This window comes from Sceloporus occidentalis, unplaced genomic scaffold, assembly GCF_023333645.1.
Source record: "Sceloporus occidentalis isolate IW3139 unplaced genomic scaffold, rSceOcc1.0.p SCAF_37, whole genome shotgun sequence".
Lineage (NCBI taxonomy): Eukaryota > Metazoa > Chordata > Lepidosauria > Squamata > Phrynosomatidae > Sceloporus > Sceloporus occidentalis.
The window spans coordinates 10,449,629-10,470,436 of NW_028317017.1; the positions used below are offsets into that span (position 1 = coordinate 10,449,629).

Here is a 20,808-nt window from a genome sequence, read left to right on the forward strand (position 1 = left end):
TCAACAGCAAGAAATAAACAGATATGGGAAATGCTGAACTTGATGGACGCATGTCTTTTTTCAGCCTAACTATGTAACTATGTAACTATATGTCTATCATAACTAATTTAAAAAAACGTACAGAAACTAAGGAGCAAATGAAACATAATGTTTCATGCATGGTGCCCAGTCTGTTTTCAGAATCTAGTTAATACAACTGAAAGATTCTAAAAAACCTATTTTGCTGGGGGTCTTAAGAAATGGAGACCTTTACTATAGAAGGTGCAATACAGTATCAGAGCTGCATCCTCTGCATGACGCAACACTACTACAGGTCTAAAAGATCCTGCACGTTAACTAATTTCTAGGTATTGAGTCCATAGTAGAACTGCACACATAATTCATGGCGCACACTGGTGTACCATTGGACAATACCTGATCATGATAGCCCTATGTTGGAAGTACTATGGGTCAGATGTCCTGCCTTCACTTTTTCCCTAATATTTGGCTTTTAGGTCTTTAGTATTATTAATTAATTTCAAGGTAGATAAATCTGTCGAGTCATTTTGTCTCTTTATCTACATGTGTAAACCAAGCCGCTATTGAGTTCTGCTGGACTCACTCACTATTGAGCTTTTAGCAGGTGTTAAGGCATCACCTTTACTGTAAAACAAACAGAGTCCACACGCAGCCATGCATTCGTTTTCTAGCCACTTCTTAATAAGTGCAGGTATCTTGTGAAAAGCTGCTGGGTCAAATTTCCAAGCAGAGGTTTCTTAGGATAACGTTTATGAGTTAGCTTCCTGAATCGCAAAGCATGACTCACCACAAAAGGTTTGGACATCTCAATGTCGTTTATGAACCAACATTCTCAACTATAAATTCCACACACTTTACAGAAAACATTTTACCAGTCCAGGAAACGCATCCATGCCCTGAGTTACAACTGAGTAACAATCTAAGTGTCTTTACTGTCAAGGTAACTTTCCATAATTTTCCATTTGCTCAGAAACCATCAAGAATTCCACTGCTGGTAGGTTTGGCAAGTGCAACTATAGGGATTTTCATTCTTGCTAACAGCCTCAGTTGCTTTCACCTTCTGTTCTATCTCAGTTTAAAACTTTCTGTTATTTGCATTTGGCAATTCCTTATAAAGAGCACAATGCACCGATTTAGCGAAGAAAATGCTACAAATGTAGTCATGCTTACTGTTACTTATTTCTCCTTTTTTCTGCAACATTTCCTTTTTAAGTAAACAAAACCCTTTCAATTCACTAGTTGCTGTTATCCAAACTTTAATTTTAAAGGAGTTTTATACTGGTGTGGGTGGAATAATTTTTCAACTTGAAAAATGCTTTGGATATACTATATGTAAAATCCACTGGCTTACAGGTAGTGGGAAAAGAGCTAGTTCAAGCTCTTAAGCATAAACTGGAATGAATTCAAATTTCCGCAATTAGCAAAGTACATTAGCAAAGCTATTGTCGTTCACAAAGCTCAAGCAATAAATAATTAAGCTTAAGAGGCAAATCACAGAAAACAGTATCATTGAACAAATGAAACATAGTGTGCCACACACTAAGGTTCACTTGGGCAAGGGTTTAAAATCAGCCTATGAATAAAAAAAAAAAAAAGAAACGATGAGAGGTCTGTGAAATGTTGATAGCTGTTCAAGGAACACTGTCTAAGTGTTTTGGCACTTGCTATTTTTTCTTGTTGCTAGTGTGACTTACTAAATAAAACTCAGGAATAAAGAGGAACTGGCGTGTGATGGGTGTATTCCTTTGTATTGTACTGTAAATCATTATAGCATTATGAAGTCGGAACCAAAAAGTCATACCAATGCACTCTCCTCTGCCGTCGATTTGAAATCCCTTGTTACACTCACAACGATAGCTCCCAGGAGTGGGAATACAGCGGCCATGTAAACAGAGATTCCGAAATAGTATACAGTAGTCCGCTACTTGCTGTGATATATTAAATGGCACAACCACTAGGAACAAAACAGAGTTACGACAAGTTAAAAAATTAAATAATCACGAACCCAGCCTAATGAGCATCCTTGTTTAGAGGAGACATTATCACATTTCATCGTCATTACAGAACATTTGAATCACAAATATTTGTTTAACATGAAATTCAGCTACATACAGTAGTACGGTATAATGCAATACTGAGGGGAAGGATAGCACAAACATACATATTAAACTTTAATCGGACAAGTAGCAGATACCTGTTGAAGGACGGGTGGGAACAGGATATCCTGGAATGACGGGTGGAGGGAAGACTGGAGGATAGACTGGAGGTACCTGTGGACCAATGGGAGGACGGAAATCTGGAACCCCAGGAATGATTTCGGGTCCTGGACCCGGTACAGGTATTTGACCAGGTAATAAACCTGCTACTATGCAGAGCTTGCGGTATTCATCTGAAATTAGAAAGAGACATTATTTTCCTTCAACTGAGACCTTTGCCGCGATGCCCCTAAAATAAACCAGGCTGACAACCTGGTGTGACCTTGCTTAGGATAAGTGAATGATCCTACAGAGCCCTCATTATTGCGTATAACAGTACAAATTTATAGCATTTAAGAGAAATGTATGTGCAGGCAAAGTATTCATCTAGAAATCATATAAATACATATTTTGAGGTACTTTTGAAATGACCAATGTGTTCAAACAACAAAGCAAGGACCTCACACCACACAAATGCCTCATCAATATTGTCTAAAGAGGGGTATAAATTGCAAGAGAGTCTCAGTGGGTTTAAAACCAATGCAGTCACTGATTCCGTTCCATGGTAGGCAATACAGCAAGTTTAGGATTATATAGGACTCTCACCTATAATGGGGTACACTAAGGTAGTTGCAGATTAAGTGATATAGTGTGATGACATCAATAATTTATGCTTGAGATAGGTGTTTTTAAATAGTATGCTGGGTGGTGTGGATCCCATGCTTGGTTGTATGTAACCAAATAGAACCTCTCTTAATCTGCATTGGAATCACTATATGGGACAAATAAATGTATGACACACCTGTTCCTCGGAATGGGCACATATCAGGGGCTGTGGTTGCCGCTGATGACCAGCATCTTCCTTTGTCACAACAGCACTGCATTTTGGGCAGGAGTTGAGGGAGTTGGTTGGTGCATCTTCCATTGGCTAAGGAAGTGAAGCAATATCCAGGACGAATATCTGGCAGAAAGAAGATACATTTATTGCAATGGCTGCAACTGGCTGTATGGTAGAATGTATGATATCACAGAAATAGACAAATGACGGCAAAAAAAAAAACAGACGGACCCAAAACAATGGTAAAGACATTCATCCTGATTCCAACTAACAGTGCAGGAGCTCGTTTATGAGATAACAATCATGGAAAAAGTTTTTTACAGGATTCTAGGTCTCTGAACTCATCTTCCTCTCAATGTAACTCTTTTGTTTGAAGAACAATCAATGAAGGCAGAGGTTTTACAACTTACCCACACATCTAGAGCCATCTGCTGATGTGAAAAACCCTGGAGGACATTTGCAGAAGTAACTGCTAACTGTGTTAACACATTCCCCCGATTCACAGATCCCTGGAATTGTGCTGCATTCGTCAATATCTAAAAAAAAAAAAATAATGGCAACATTCTATAACTTTTAGGAGAAGCATAAGTATATAGGCTATCAATGGAATTTCCACCGAATAATAATTTAATCGGATGCTATTATTGCAACATGACATTACTAGACTTAAGTTTGCCATTATCAGAAGTGCATTATCTAAAAATAAAATTGAACCAACCAAAGCTAAACTCTTCTGTCGTTTTTGGTGGAATATAACTATTTGTTACTTAATTCCTTACACAAAAATAAATGTTTTGGTCATCATGGCTGAAATTAGGCAAATCCTCTATGTTATCACAAGTTATCCATATAATTTCTTGTTAAATAATCTGGGGAAAGCGCAGCTCAATTCCAAGATTTTTACTAAAGTGTAGGTCTGAATGAATTCCCCCCTTTATTACCAAATAACTCTAAATAAGACCTTGGGGAACCTTTGTGGTTTGTGAAAACACATTTATGGTTTGTGTTTGGCTTGGGTATGGACTGAAAATAAAGCAGCATATGTATTCCTTTTCAATGTTCCTGACTCTTGTACAGCACTGTTTACATAGCACTCTGCTATGTGGCTTATTATATGGGTTTGTGAGCAAAGTTCAGAGGTTCCTGCTTTTGGTTGAAGGTGAATAAAGCACAAGTAGTCTGGGTATACCCATTGTGGATTGGAAAACTACCAATTGCGTACAAGTTACCAGAGCAGAAAGAGTCAAACCTCATTTTACCGGAGAGGCTTGTAAGATGCTGTTAAGCAACATATTTATAGGCCCCCATAAAAAATTATACCTCCCAAGTGTCCCGCATCAGGACAACAGTCCTCCCTGTTTTTGAGATCTGAATCCCCCTGTAATTCTGTACCCCCCGAATGTGCCAATGTTTAGTAGGTATGAATGTATCACAGTGATGTACAGTCCAAAACTCCTCAAGGTGTATGTAACTAGAAGAAAACGTGTATTTAAAGTAAACTGGATGAATAAAATACATCAGTAATTTATGAGCTATAATATCAGTTACAATGGTCCTGGTTACAGGCTTTTAAGCCAAAGTAATTTCCAGACAAATCCTACACAATTTGTGGACATCCCACCAAACTTTACCGACTATGGTCTATTGGTAAACCACTGCTTCTTCTAAATGGTAATTAGGGTTACACAAAATATTTCACTTAAAATGAGCCAGATATCATGTTACACATTCAGATTATGGGAATGAAAACACGGAAATCGTGCAAGTAGCATTCATTTAATACCATAATTTTACAAGGACATATGAAACAAAACTTCTGTCTCATTTGCCATCTCCCACTGGTTGGCTATATGGAGACCTGCAAGTCTAAGCAGGAGACATAATTGGGGATACTTTCCGCACATCCCCTCTAGCACTCCAATTGAGTCCAATGAGTGATAAACTCATCAATGTTTAGCTAGCATAAATGTGATTGGCTGTTGCCAAGATTTGAAGGGTAGTGCTACTGATTATGGGCAGGAAGCATACTTTAGTACAAGGAAGAAGAAAAATTAGAGAGGAGTCTCATTTCCTAACTCATGTATCTAAAGAATGCATCAATGCAAGACTCTAGTACGCATTTTATGTGAAAATGTAGATCTTTCATATAAACCGATAAGTATCAGTATATTTCTTTAATTATTACACAATGAGATCAGTGTTCTTTGTGGAAAGAATGACCATAAACCACAAAACTCTCTGGCAGTAAAATGATGAGGGATGTTGCAATCTGACATAGTTTTAATGCCTACAAAGGCTACGCTACATTGTGGTGCAGTTTATTAGCTACATAATCGTAGTATCTGTTAAAGTAATACCCCTTTCCATCATCATAAAAAATGATGATTCCTGTATGATAAACCAGAATGTTGTATAGAAAACAGTACATCCCTTTCTATCGGGGAAGGGTTTATGTGAAACAGAAAGAAGTGCCTAAAGAGCATGCTATTCCAAAACTACAAAAGGCAAATAATAGATAAAAAAGATTCTGTGAAAAATATAATCTCTAAAACGCTGTTGTCATTTTTAGCTAGTAAGTTGACAACTGAGTGTGCAAAACAAGCCACTGTATTGAAACGCAATGCTCTATGTGTTTTTTCTGTGTTTTGGAGCATTTCAGATATACTTATGTACCCCAAAGCATTGCTAGTGTTCTCAGCCTGCAAGCATCAACAGCCAGGAGGACCACATGTTTGTAATTACATTTTATAGATGGGTATAAAAAACAAGCAGTGACGCAAACTGTTTGATAAACTGTTATTATTCTTTTATGTTCAGATTACAAGGACTTTCCCCCCTAACAATTTTTGCCAGTTCAGAATGTCCAGGAGGTGAGCGCTTTAGATTTTTGCAATAACAACAGATGAAGTTGTCAGGGGACAACTTAAAGAAAAGGTCATCGGAATGAAAAGAACAGTATATGTGCGGGCGTTCTGATTGTGAAAAGTAGCTTTATTTAAGTGAAACATGAAGTATGAAAACTACTTCAAATGACTTCAAATGAGTTTATTCCTCAGTGCCTTCTCATTCCTTACTTTTTATTTCCAAGGCCTATGTTAATTTGTTTAATAATAAAAATGTGTGAACCATTTCCAATGTGGGAGATACAGAATGGACAGCTCTCTAAAGCGCTCAGCTCCACGTAGCTTTGTCCAGTCTATGTGTGACTAAACCACTGCCGGTTAGCTAGCCCTGCTTTCCACAATGAGCATTTTTATATAGACACAATTCATGAAAGCCACTAATTAGAGGATTGCTCTATGAAGGATGTGTGAATGTCCTATTAAACTCATTAATATAATTAAATATTGCACAATTAATATATAACACATAAAGGCTTATATGACATTAAATCTACATGAATATTATTACTGGTATAATAGGGGATGGAAGGTACAGCTGTTTATAGCACAATAAGATGACAATGTTAGGTAAATGTTTCACCAAATAAAGAGCAGCTTGTAAGTGGCAGAAGAGCCCCTACAGAAAACTATCTAACTGCATTAGGATCTCATGAAGTCAGAGTCAGTGTAAAGTCTATGTCAGGTGAGCTACATATTCTGATTCCCTCATACCTCAGTACATGTAGGAATTCCTAGGAACTAAGACTAAAAAAACCCGGAGAGTGACGAGCCACCTTGGGACATCGTGAAACAGTACTGTGGGTGAGTCCACATGTGTCTTACATTCCCAACCCAGGAAGCCTTGCCCTCCAAGTCCGTCTCGTTTTTCCATTATATGTTGTAACCAGTTTCACTTGTACAATTCAACACTAACATAATTCAAGGGATAGTTGTACTTGAAGCAGCTCTGCACGAATGTGGGAGTACTAGGTTGGGAATTTGCAACTTTATGGACATGATATAAGTTTGCTTGTTTGAGTGTGAAATTGAGACATGGGAGGGCTAGCACTATTAAGTCCAGGGGGGAAAGTTGAGCCATGACGCCTAGTAATGCAGTATTGCAATTATCTGCCAGACAGTAGGCTTACTGGGCACTATCCAGCCCTGCCCCACCCTCATTCATGGAAAGGGACCACACAGAGAGCACATAATTCATCCAGTCAGGGTGTAAATGCTTTTGATACCCTCTAAAACTGTATGTAGAATTTTAATCAACACACATAAAAACGCTTTATGCAGTGGAACCAAACCTTTAAATCAATGTAGCACTGGGGACTATTGTCCCATGACAGGCATCTCCTGGATTGAGGATCAAAAATATATATATTTTGAGCAGGGGATGAAGAACACTGATTTTATGATTGGCTACTCTATCACTTTAAAAGTAAAATGTATATTTGTATTACCTTAAAATAATACAGTGCTAGATATGGGGGTAATATTACTATTTGTAATATTAAAATGAAAATGTCATAACATTAATTATTTCATATTTATTTACGATGCTTTTAGTTGTGGTTGAAACTATTTGCAAAGATCTTACCTTCACATTTTTGTGTTATTTCATTAAACCTGTGTCCAGCTGGGCATTTGCACTCGAAAGATCCAACTGTATTAATGCAATTTCCTCCTTGACACATCCCAGGGATTGCTTGGCATTCATCCACATCTACCAAGAAACAAGAAATGGGTTATATCCCTTCCTTGGTATAATCTGTAACAGCTAATTATTCTTAAAACGTACTAATCTGTTCAAATTAAAGTTATGTAACAAAAAGTTCATACTTAAATTCTTACAGTGCTCGGAATTTGGAAACACACAAGTTTAGGCTTTTTACAGTTGGAGTCATTTATAGTTTGAGACACAACAGAAGAACCGTCTAACAAATCAATAATGTCCAGTCTCAATGATGTGACTCTTGGAAAATATTGGACAAATGGTACATTAAACAACCTTGAGAACATGACTACATAATTTTGCATAATGGGATAAAGAAATTGACAATTTGTAATGTAATGAGTTAAAGGGGACCTGATATTTTTTTCATATCAAATCCACTGTAGGAAACTTTTGTTCTCTAAATCTGTCAGAAAAAAATGTTTTTAAGAATACTTTTCTGCCAGTCCTCTTAAAATGTTCACGGTTTATAGACTGCAGACTTTCAAAATATATCTACTTTATTGATTTGCTGTCTTCAATCGTTTTGGATCCAACAGGCAGAAAAGTGCCTTTAAGTGGTTGGTATGACACTTTTTATGTTTATTCTATAATACTAGACAAGACACTTTTTAACATTTTTATAAATTAAAATTGTCCACACAGTTAGTTGCTTACCATGAATAATCTGGTTTTTGCAAGACTAAAATAATGCATCAGTGAAAAATATTTGGGGGGATGGGGATTCCTCTGGGAGTCATGGAACTTCTTATACCATTACAATTCAAAAGGATACATGGTTGAAGTCAGTATATATGACCATACAGTATATATCCGACAGAAGAAATGATACAAGGAAACATAACAGATTGTATCTGCTTTTGCTTCACTGATGCATCTGAATATTTTGTGTGTCATTCTAAATATATATATATATATATATATATATATATAATTAAAAATGTAAAAAAAAAGAAACTTAGCAAACTCGCCTACAGTGCTGGAAAGTTAGATTACTCAACAGTTTAGTATATGGCTGCCTCTGTTAACTTTCTTTTGCTTCCTGTCAGACATCCAGACAATAAAAGAATTTATGCAGCTGGAAATGGTAGACTAAAAGCCAAAAACTGTGTCAGGCCTTTCTATCGGGAAGCATGCTCAGAAAAAAAAAGCAAGTAACATCTGGGTGGATATCGGGATTCAAACGCACAGCAAACTCATGGAAAAAAAAGTGATACAAAGCAGGTGGTGTGATTTGTCAACCCTCCCCCAAAAGATTTTAAAGACAGTATATTGTCAAATGAAAGGGCAATGGTGAAACAGTGTATATCACCCCTTTCTCACAACGGTCTTTAAAGCAAAATGTATCTGAGGTCATGTTAACAGATCTTCTGCTTGTTGAAGTGAAGGAGTTCTTGGCAGCTAAAAATTCATTAAGATGTTGGCTCCTCCATTTGACCTGTGTTGCTAATGCTCTTAGTTTTACATCATTCACTCACTCAATCGTGAGGTAATGCAGCTGACACAGACTTTCCATTCTCTTCATTCTGGAGAATAAAATATCACAGCCTTTCCAGATCATTGTAACTTGACATTAAGCCACTGGCAGTTACCATGAGATTGCATACCTTGACAGGCTCCTGTTCTGATGTTTGGTATGAAGCCCCGACGACAAGGATGTGGCTGAGCAGGGCACATTTCACAAGGATGGCCCCAGGCCCTACCAACTGTAGCACAACACAATGTCTTGGTGCATACTATCCCACTCAGTTGTCCCTGGCACATCTGGTTGCTTACGATTGAGAAACATGGTCCTGTCCTGTAATCTGCAAAGTAAAAGGATACAAGATCAAGATCTGGAAACCAACATTAGGGAATTTTAATAGGGAACAGTTAATTTAATAATTTACGAGTTTAGCATTTTAAAGGAACCTTTTTTTTTATTTTTTTTTTAAAAAAGGTTATTTAGCTCAAAAAAATGAACTGACAGCAGCATAATTTAAAACATTAAGACTGACATTGACGATAATAAAACTTACCGTCGTGCAGCAGGGTATGTATGGTGATATTATTGGAATTAGAATTGAAACTGATTTAAGGTTATCTAAGATAATTGCTAAATCCAACAAAAACAGAAAAAAATGTACTTAAAATAAAATTGGCTATTGGTCATATACTTTGGCTAGCTTTTGTACCATGTATATTTTACACTACATTTAGTAGAACAAAAGAGAGGAACTTTGGAGTAATTATTTCTGAGTGTTTAAAGGTAATCAGGCAGTGTAATGTGTCTGAAAGAGCAAACAGGGCACTGGGTTGTGTGGGTAGAGTCATTAGTAGCCGCAAGAGGAAGGGGGTTACTACTACTTTACAGATCTCTGCTCACACCACATCTAAAGAAGGATATTGGTATACTGGAGAGAGAGGGCTACTAAAATAGTAAATGGTTTGCAGGATAAAAATTAACAGCAAGGACCAATGAATCTTAAATTAGTCAAATAAGTTACATAAATCAAATTCTTTGTTTCTATGTTTAAAACTCCCTCCATACCTAAAACATGCACATGCTAAAACGCAAATTCACTTTAACACCATATACTTACAAACTCTCTCCCTCATCTCCTCGGTACCAACCTTTAGCTCTCCCTTGGTGCTCTAGCACTGTATGCTGACACACACTCATGCTAACACCATACACCTACACACAGGTTTACACCAAATACTAGCATACTCACCTTAACACCATGCACACACATGCCAACACCATATACACACACAGTAACACACACTCACTCTTAAAACAAGGGTAAAGCACACTGAGTAATTTCTTCAGGGCCCTGGTGTTCCGAGTTTTTTTTTGGACCAGACCAGGGAAGCAGGAACTTAGCAAGGGTCACGTAACACTTGGTTACATGACCCCACAATTAAATGTGAGGCTGCTCACAGCTGGAGGGAAAGCTGTGGTTGAGACAGGGTAAGGGAGTATACATGTATGACTGTAGGTACGCATGCCCCTGTCCATGGCATCTCCAACATCTGTATTTTTGTACATGTCAGGTTTGGACACCAGACACCTGGCAACTAAGGGTCATAAACAATAATTGTCATTGGCAAATGTGTTGGCATTACACATTTGCTCGCTGCAATCTTGAGAGTTTATCTCAAAATGGCAAAATAGGTAAACTACAAATAAAAGAATTTGGATTTATAGGCCCTTAAATACAATTAAATATATGAATTTTTTATTCCATGAAGGTTCATTATTTTAGTTGCATAACATTATTAAGGGTCTGATTAGTTAATGAAAATAAAGGGGTAAAAGTAAAATATATATATATATATATATACACAGTATGTATGGTTATACATTTGTGACATAAATCATCACACAAAATCTAAACTCACAGTCTTACTAGGCAAGTATATATTCCTGAAACATCCCTTCATTCTTGCGTTTCCTGTACTAGTACAGATGATTCTACTCATGTTGTTTGTCAATCTCATTTTACAGCGAAATGTTAAAACTGTGTTGTTTTGTCTGTTGCCGTTGCTTTATTTCTAGGTGGCATATATCTCCACCTTCTAAGTATGCTGCCTATATACTAGTACAGCCCATAGATAGCGTTTATTGCACATCCATCATCAAGTATCACAGAATATTGGATCTGCCTGTTGTTAGTAACCCCCTTAACAAAATAACACACACACACACTATATATATATATATATATATATATATATATATACATACACATATAAATATAACATATAATAATTAATGGAAAAAAACAAGCTTTCAAACTGTGTTCTTATGTCAGAAGCCAAATTTATATTTTTTTTTCGTACACAAATTAAAACATGCCGTTTTTGCCAAGATTCCAGACGCATTCCACACAAATTTTCTGACATTCAGTGCCTTTGCTTAGAACATTAATTATTAATTATTACTGTTCTGCAGCCAAGTTATATGCGCTAGCACATTATTATGCTTGCCTATAGATATCTATGTAGTGGTAGTAGAAGGAGAATTGATCATTCATCTCACCAGTTTATCAGTGCATTCTAAAGTGAGCACTGGAGACAAGATAGGCAGAGGGGCAGCATGACCGGGCCTGGAGGAAGGTGACTGAGAGTGAAAGGGTTCATCTGATGGTCAAGGGTGCCAACATCTGGGCTGACCTTTCTACGGATTAGTGGGCCCAAAATAAAGGAAGGGCTTGGGTTAGATTATATACCAGGCTTCTGCCTGATGCTGGGCTTTTAGTTTGAAGATTTTCAGTCGGTTTGATGCTTCCTGATGGCTGATCCAGGGCTGGAGGGCATGTTGGATCAGATCCGTGATTCCGCATTTCAGAATGGGACTCTGCGGCTAAACGAGCAGCTTGGACAGGGACAGTGGTGTCCCCCTCCAGTTCATCAGCTCCTCGGGTGTGGAGGACAAAGCCCCTGGTGGGATTGGGTACTCTGCCTAGGAGCTAAGGTTCACGGAGAAGAGGCCCACATAAGAGATAGAGAGCAGGAGGATCCTTTTCTCGGAGATCCAGCAGGAGTCAAGCAGCAGTGCAGCAAGGCTCCAAACCACAGTCGAAGGGCGAAATGTGTAGTAGGTGCAATGCCTCACAAAGGAGTTGGCAGGCCGCACTTCCACTTTGACTGAGCACAGAACCTCAGGGGCAGTGCCCCGTCATGAGTATGGATGGCGCTTCACCTGTGAGCATGCCAGAAACCTCTGAGATCCTCACTTCCGTCAGAAATGCTTAAGGGAAGAGAAGAGGCATCTGCAAGAGGAATGGCTGCTCATGCTTAGAGTCATCTTGGTAAGTGCATTAAGGACACTAGTCCCACATCTCTTACACAAAAAAGCATTGCAGCCTATGTGGGTCCAAAAATATTAGGGGATACTATCATACTGGGGTTTCCAAGGTACACAGGGGTGGCCCAAATGGGGGCAGGGACCAGCAGTCAGGGTCAATTAGATCATCTGTTAGGAACATTCTGAAGCAGTGCAAGGCATCTGAGTTGTCCTCTGCAGTAGTCTAGGAAAGGTTATAGAGCCTCTGGCTAGGCCGGGGAAAGTTCAGAGCCAGGTTACCGTTACAGCTCCTCCAGTTGATAATGCTGTCTCAACTGACATATTGAAAGAAGAAGCAGGTATGTATGGCGCAGAAAAAGCAGGAAAGAACAGGTGAGGTTGTCCCTCTGGGACACATCTGAAACAGAAGGTGAGGGAGAAGATCTTATTTCTCTTCTCCCCCTTGGACATTTTAATTTGGACAGGGTGTCCAACCTAGAGGACAAAATGGAGGATGAGGAGAAGAGGCGCTACCACCTGATACCACATACCCACACTAACTGGTTACAGGCATTTGCAATTCTCACTAGCTTAGTTAGAGAGAAGGCTCTGAAGAACTGTTCAGCTTTGTTTTGCTACACGGATGGTATTGGGGATGATTATCGGGTGTATAGGGGACAGGCTTGGCAAGAAATTTAATCAGAGAAAAGTTGCTCATCCCTCCATACAGATGGATCATAAGGACATTGCCTCGGGTGATGGCACTGTTTTAGGGGCAGAGTCAGCTACCAACCAAAAAGGGCTCTTCACGACACTACAAATATACATTTTCGGGCTGCTCCAGTTCCCACTCGCCTTTCTGGTGAAAATATGAAGGTACCACTTGGCATTAAAATGCAGATGATGGCTGGCATGTGTCTATAATTTTATTAAGTATTTATCTACCTTGCAAAGTTGCACAATTTTTTCTGCATATTGGTATGCATCCTGGTAATAATGGTGTTTATTACTTGGGTATACACTACGTGGACCACAGCTCGTGCCTGGCACTTAGACAGCATCTGTATTTAATACATTTTTAAAGACAAGCCAGCTACTTTCCAAAGCTGATGAACGGCGCCATTCATAAAAAAAAAAATATCATGACTATTTAATGCCAGTGTAGTGCTTTTTATTCATGATACATCTGACCAAAAAGTGCTTGTAGTCATGTGTACTACAAGCAAAAATACAGTCAGGGAAGTGACCAGCAAACTCTGTGCTAATTAAAGGCACATTCCTTGTGACACTGAACGGAATTCAGTATATCTTCTATATTCACATAGATTTTCTTAGCTGGTACGTGGTTTTATTTACCTAGGTTTGTTTTCTTTTTTTTATTAAAGCCAGTATACACAGCACACATACATTTAACAAAATGGGTACAGTGCAGGAGCTCCACAACATGCCTTTACAAAATATTTATTTTAAGATCACAGCATGTTTTTCTTATTACCGGTAGTTTGCAAATTTTGATTGATATTGATATAGTACATGTGGTTGCAGTATGCTGAACAAACCTTTTTAGAATTCTAAAGGTACGGACTCCTACTTCCTCAAGAATGGAGCAGGCACTCCTGTCACAAGTGCCACCAAAGAACTAGAACTTCTTGGCTGACACCGAAATATGTCAATGTGGGGAATATTTGAATCAAGAAAATATATTGATTCTGTATCACATTATACAAAAGGCATACACTTAACATTGGTTAAGAACATTTTTGCAAGGGTGTCTTGAAACCTGTTGGTCTTCAAACAAGATAATGTTGGTCATGCCATTTAAGGTTGCTGGGTTACATCAATCAATTACATAATTTTGCATTTACAAATTTCATTTTCACTTGCAAAGAGCCCAGTAACCTTGGCACAGAATTGTAAATGATAGATTTTTCTTCGTGTGAATAAGCCATGTTTCAACACACCTTAGATTCCAAATGCAGGTCAACACAATTTATCGAACATATATTTTGTATACATATATATGGTTATAGTTCATAGTTATAGGCTATAGTTCAGATTTGGAAGATGTGAAAAGAGGGATGTAAACTCTAGCATACCCTGAACAACATAAATTTCTTACAAAAAGAATATGTTATTCATGTGCTCTGTACATTAGCTCAATCTTTACTAACTTTATTTGGCATTCTACCGGTAGGTCTGTCTTTTCCAACAGAACTCAATGCCTCTGTCTAGCTGGAGATTGTTTAAGCAGGAGATCATTGACGTATATTTGTGACCTATTCTTAAACTCACACTACTTGGGAATCAAAGGTTTAGATCCCATATCTCAACGTTTACAGATGGTTAAACAAAAAAAAAATGTTTGCAGAAACAAAGTTACTGACAAATGCCTAATGTAAATAGTGACATGCACTAGAGTTTTTAATTGGTTTCACTCTTTAAACAACCCCGTTAGTTAATGACAAGTTGAATAAACACTACGATACTAACACCTCTCCCAACTGCACTTCTCCGTTTAGTGTAATTCAACCTTTCAACATGTTTTCAGGATGTAAGGCTCAGCAATAAAACAAGATCCTAGGATTTAGTTAAAAAGCAGGCATGGGAAGGCCATGAAAAATTCAGCATAGTAGACAGCATGAATCTTAACGCAAGTAATGCACAAAGGCAGGTAGAGTGGAAGTTTAAAGGTGCTGTCCCACTAAAATAAAACATTGTTTTTACCGTCTATGAGTGGCATAAACTAACCTAGGGCAGCAAGTTATATTGGTGATCAGGCTTCCTGTAGTATCACTGCTCAATGAGCTGGTAAAAAGGATCTCACTGATCTCACAAACCAGCCCATTAACATTGTGGAGGACTGTGCCAAGCCAGCACAGACCTTCATAGTTTACTTCCCACCAGCACTGTGCATCCATAAATGGCAGAGCGATGGGATTTGATTTAATGTTTCAGATGTTAGATGGTGTATAGGGGTGCCTGGTGGCACTGCCCTGGTTTAGGTAATTCCGAAAATATATACTTGAAAACAAACTTTATTCTTATCTCTGAAGGTTTAATTTCACAAAAACTCACTGAAGAAACAGCCTTTTCCATTTCTATAAAAAAAAAAAGCATATTGGTGTCTGCTTTTGTCATATGACAATTAGGTCTTCCATCCGAACGTTATGAATGAGGCACAATATGCGCAATTAAATAATTATTTCTGGGAAAGGGTTGGGCATTAAAAAGTTCTAAGAATTAGGGCTCTAATGTTGTATTTAGTTATCATTCTGGGAATTCCTCGAAGTAGTTGGAACGGCACTTTTAAGAGCTGGTGAAAATTAGATGCAATGTATTAGACAAGTAACAAAAGGAGTAACAATTTTTTCATTTATTCTATTGTCTAACATTTTGTGGCCACCTGCAAGTTGTTTTAAGTGACTTCACTCTCCGTGTAAGTATCCCGGTTTGGGTCTAAATGACAACATGCTGTGATATTATAGAGAAAGAAAGGTGCACAAAAAATAGCCAATGATCCAATAAACATTTTAGCCTTCTCTGTAACGAGCAATTAAATAGTCATCAGCAGATGTTAGTGACAGTGTCCCACATGTGTGCCAAGAAAATTGATGGGACGTTATGGGTTGCAAGGGCCTATCCTATGCTCCTGGCATCTACGAAGTATCTTCTGCTTCCTGGACCCATCTTGTTGACCACGTTTATTTATTTTACTTCACTGAGCAGTAATTATGAAGAGCCATAAGAAGAATGAAGCCAACGAGTCACATCTGTATTTAGTTGTAGAATCCAAGAATTGTCTTTGTCCTTAGAAGTACTGAATCCAAGCAATGAGGTACCACAGGCTAAGTAATTACAAAAAAATACAGAAGTCCAAAACTTTTTGTGAAGAGTCAGAATATGCACAGAGCCGTTAAGAGGCTTTCCAAATTATGTCACCACAGTGTTTGTTATATGTCCGTAGATGCATTCGTACAACACAAATTGTCATTACAGAGCCATAGCAACGATGCACAAACACTAGCAGATGTTTTCTCAGGGAAACAACATGAACAATGTTTTTTTGTTTTTTTTTAAAGTTGTCAGTATAGATACAGTCAACCTCTCACACAGTTCTGTCACAGCTGCCGTGGAGTATAATTACAATGATCCTCTCCAATTAACCAAAAAAGGAATTTCAACATTCTATGAACACTTTAATAAAGGTCCAACCCTACTGAGGTTCTCCTGCAAGATGAGTGGAGCCGGTCTTGTCCAATGTGTCTCTTTAATGTTGGGTGAATACTTTAAAGTTGTCTCAATGTCATTTCTCTGATTTAACTATGCATTAAGTAGGGCAAGCTAAGCACTTCTTGCAAGTGCAGCTCACAGGGATCGCCCACAATGCATGTGATGAGGGCATTAAAATGAGTTGGAAATGAGTCTACTCATTTCTAACCCATTAAATATTTACTTAATCTACAATGATGGGTAGTATGGCAGAAAAACACCTCCACAGCAAAATAACTGCTTTCAGTTTCTTTATTCGACAGAGATTCCCAACCAGGCCCTCAGGTCACCTGCAAAATCTCAGTTATAGGCAATGAGGCATAGGTCTCAAAACCGGAGAAAATCAATCTACAATAAACGCCAAGTAATCAGGAGAGAACCTAAACAACCGAGCACAGAGCAAGGTTTAAATAGGGGATACTTGGTGTCAAAAGTCACGTTATGGTATATGTCTGTCAATAGTATTTGTGCTGCAACTACATTGCTTAGCGCTGTGACCATGCACCATCCTCCCGTAATTTTGAATGAGTATGCCTGATTGAGGGAATGAATCTGTGAATGAATGAATTTGTGTGTGTGTTATAGCATGGATGTGTAAGTGCTGGAACCTTGGCATGATGGGACTGTGATTGCAGTTAACAATCCCACTCCTATCATGCCAAGTCAGCCAGTACATGCTGAAACCTGGCTAGCTGCCCCCTTGTGTATTGATGCTGCCAGCAGTATGGGGTCTGCACTTACAGCGACCCTGTACCAGCATGTACTGGCTGACTTGGGATGATAGGAGTGTGATTGCTAACAGCAATCACAGTCCCATCATGCCTAGGTTCCAGCATTTACTGGTTGCCTGGGTATAACAAGAGTGTGTTTGCTGTTAGCAATCACACTCCTATCATGCCAAGTCATATTGTTGATTTTTTTTGTCCAATTGTGGTGTGCTACTTTTAATAAAAGCGTGGTTACACACTAAAATTGGACAAAAAATACAATGCCCAGCCAACCAGTACATGCTGGAATCTGGGTATGCCTGAGATTGCTGTTAACAATCATAATATATAATTGTTTGTACAATTTTGGTGTGTAACTTACTTTTATTAAAAGTGTGTGGGGGGTCACTTTCAGTTTCGGCTAAGTGAACCCTGAATTTTCGGTTTTGGTCCCGAATTTTCATTTTAGTGCATCGCTAAAATAAATAGAACTATTTTATTTTTACTTATCCAGAATCCTGAATTTTTAGTCACAAAACTTTCTAGGCCCAGAAATCAGTGAGAGGAAAAGTAAAGGTTTTGTGTAATTTACTTTATTTTAATCTGCATATTTTATTAAAGGCCATATTTTCTCACAGTGAAAAATGAGTGCGGCCCGCGCACGGATACAATTCTGATGAAGTGGCCCACTGCAGAAAAAACTTGGACACCCCTGGACTAGATGGTTCACTGAATGGAGTCCCATGTTTTCTGGAAAAAAATGGCTGATGTGGTCACCCTATCTGCACCTATCTAGATGGGTTTCTTTCCCTAATTTGTATAAGAACATACAAACCTATGGGTAATAAATAAAATCCCGTTGTCATATGAAATGACAGGTTGCAATAAAAGATCTTATTTTTACCTGTGTCTTGGTTAATTCAGGGACCAAATTCATCATTTAAAATTTTGTAATTATATAAATTCTCCTCCTTCGCGTGGTGTTTTGTGTTTATGTTCCCAGATCTATGTAGTTCATTTTCAGTGATGTCTTATTTCAGAAGCAATGTATACTGATCCCATCTGTTTCTTCTTTTACATGATGGCATGTTTTTACTGCATATGGTATGATGCGATCATAAGGCTCACTCTTCTTGCTTATCATAAATCTCCTAATATCTGGCACTATGCCCGGTGGGCCTACTCTCCTAAGGGAAAGTCAAATCTCTCACAGCTGAAGATTCATTGGTGTTCTTAGACACATGAATCTCATGTACGCAGCTCATAAATCCTGAGCGCAGAAAGCACTTCATCTTTGGGGGAGGGGGATTTGTAGGCTTTATGATTCCTCCCACACAATTAAACGATTATATAGACAAGCTGTACAATGTTCTTAGAATCCAAAATATTATATGTGACATATGATGCTTATTGGTGAGGGAAGTTCAGCAGGTTACAATCACTAGAGACTAATTATGACGCTTTAAACACATCACTTATTGCAAACGAGATCAGGTCACCCTATTTATTATAGCAAGGTTATGAAAAGAATGTACATCCCAAGGGCAGATTAAGATTTGGTTGTCAGGAGACCTATACTGACGTGGTCAACCCTGACAAACTGCATGGACGACGTACTTGGAAAAAGATCCTTGCGTTCATTTCACATTGCCCAGTGATGGTGGATTCAGATTATTATACAACCCACACACCCACTTCCATAGGTGATGGACATGCTTGTGTAGAGGCTTTAGACATAAAACATTAGAAATTGGAAATTAGAATCTTAGTATTTTAAAAAATATATTATACTTTTATACCACATCTTAAAAGTGGGGTTAGACAGCAATTTTTGTTTGATTCTTTCAGGACTGAAGCATGAAATGTGGAATATTGCCAGAATTGCCTTTTGCTTTGCCGATTGCCTTGGGAAGCTTTTTGATCCCCATGTATATGGAAGTACATGTCCACATTGTTCCACAGCATTTCTCAGCCATCCTGCCCCATTTTCCCATCCACGCTTGGCTAATAATGCACTTGAGTGGGTACCTCCAGCTTCTCTAACATAGCCACCCCTTCCCAAATAGATATATCGGGGCCTTTGAGGCAGGATATCCAGGACATTCCCAGGGATGCCCATTTATGTGTACGATATAGCTTACACAACTTGTGCTGAAAGCGTTAAATGTAAAGGAAAAGGAGAAATACACCCAATATTCCAGTATGCACAATGTAGGTTTTACGTTTTAACATAGTTCTCTTCATAACACAAAAAGCAATAACGCTCCTTAGCAGGTGTTATCAATATGTAATCCGATGTCATTTTGTTAATCACCAGTACAGCTGCAGCTTCCCTTTCTTGCATATGTAGAAATTGTTAACATCAAATATGTAGAAAGTAAACATCAAATGTTTCCTTTTAGGGAAAATTAGCACAAAGTATTTAATTTGTTTCATATTTGTCCTGCATCACCCCTCCATCAACCCATATCGTAAGAAATGTAACATACAAAACAAGTAAAAATAAACTTGATACCTTTGACCTTAAGAAGGAATGCAGAATAACTGACTCTCCAGTCCCATTCTTGGTGGTAACTGAAAATTCATAGTTGCAGGGGCTAGAGATCAGCAAGCACAGATAAGAAGCAGGAAGCAAAGCGTTGCTTGTTGCATGCGAGACCGCCAGAATTACCAGAGGAAGACAAGAACAGAGAAAATGGCAAAAGATTAGGTATAATAGTGGAAAAAAATATATGTATATGTACTGGAGAAGGCAAAGAAAGACAGAACCATATTAATTTATAGCAATTTTACAAGCTCAAAGAATCGTGTATTATGATAAAATAATCCCTTTAGAAGTAAAAGGTTTGGAACATACCTCTTTCACACTGGGGTCCAGTAAAGCCATACGTGCAAGCACAACGATTGGGAGCCACACATCGGCCGCCATTGAGACATCCATGTTCACAGACAGCTGGAACACACAGCAAAATAATATGATCTTACTTGGTGTCACTACACATTTTACATGTATTCTGTCATGATGTATTGGGCTCCTCTAACATGATGACATAAAAATAAATCCACATTCCAAAGAGCTAACAATCTGTTACTTACGTTGGCCGCAGTGTGTACCGGTGTATCCCTTCTGACAAAGGCAATGGTCTTCATTGCAGCTTCCTCCATTCATACATCTGATGTTACATTGCTGGACTGAAAACAGAGAAAAAATATTCTATAAAAGATACGGTACTTTACATACCTTAATATTTTGTGCTGGTACTCAGGTCCTATTTACAAAGAGTAATTATGGTTGATGTGTTAAAAATGGAGCAATCAGGAACATTCCATTGGCTTCCTTGAGGACTGCTTAACTTTTAGAACCAGAATTTCTCTTTATAATTATAGCTT

General features: G+C 38.2%; 1 protein-coding gene across 1 annotated transcript in view; it reads right to left on the bottom strand.

Annotated features, from left to right (window-relative positions):
• LOC149297821 (fibrillin-1-like) overlaps positions 1-20,808 on the bottom strand; it is a 104,636-nt gene that overhangs the window by 60,524 nt on the left and 23,304 nt on the right. Inside the window, exons 4-11 of the mRNA XM_089488323.1 lie at positions 20,515-20,610; positions 20,276-20,371; positions 9,279-9,476; positions 7,537-7,662; positions 3,462-3,587; positions 3,016-3,174; positions 2,213-2,407; positions 1,820-1,972 (exon numbers count right to left, since the gene is read on the bottom strand). Coding sequence (XP_089344449.1) covers positions 1,820-1,972; positions 2,213-2,407; positions 3,016-3,174; positions 3,462-3,587; positions 7,537-7,662; positions 9,279-9,476; positions 20,276-20,371; positions 20,515-20,610 — 1,149 coding nt within the window. The remainder of the gene's footprint in view (positions 1-1,819; positions 1,973-2,212; positions 2,408-3,015; positions 3,175-3,461; positions 3,588-7,536; positions 7,663-9,278; positions 9,477-20,275; positions 20,372-20,514; positions 20,611-20,808) is intronic.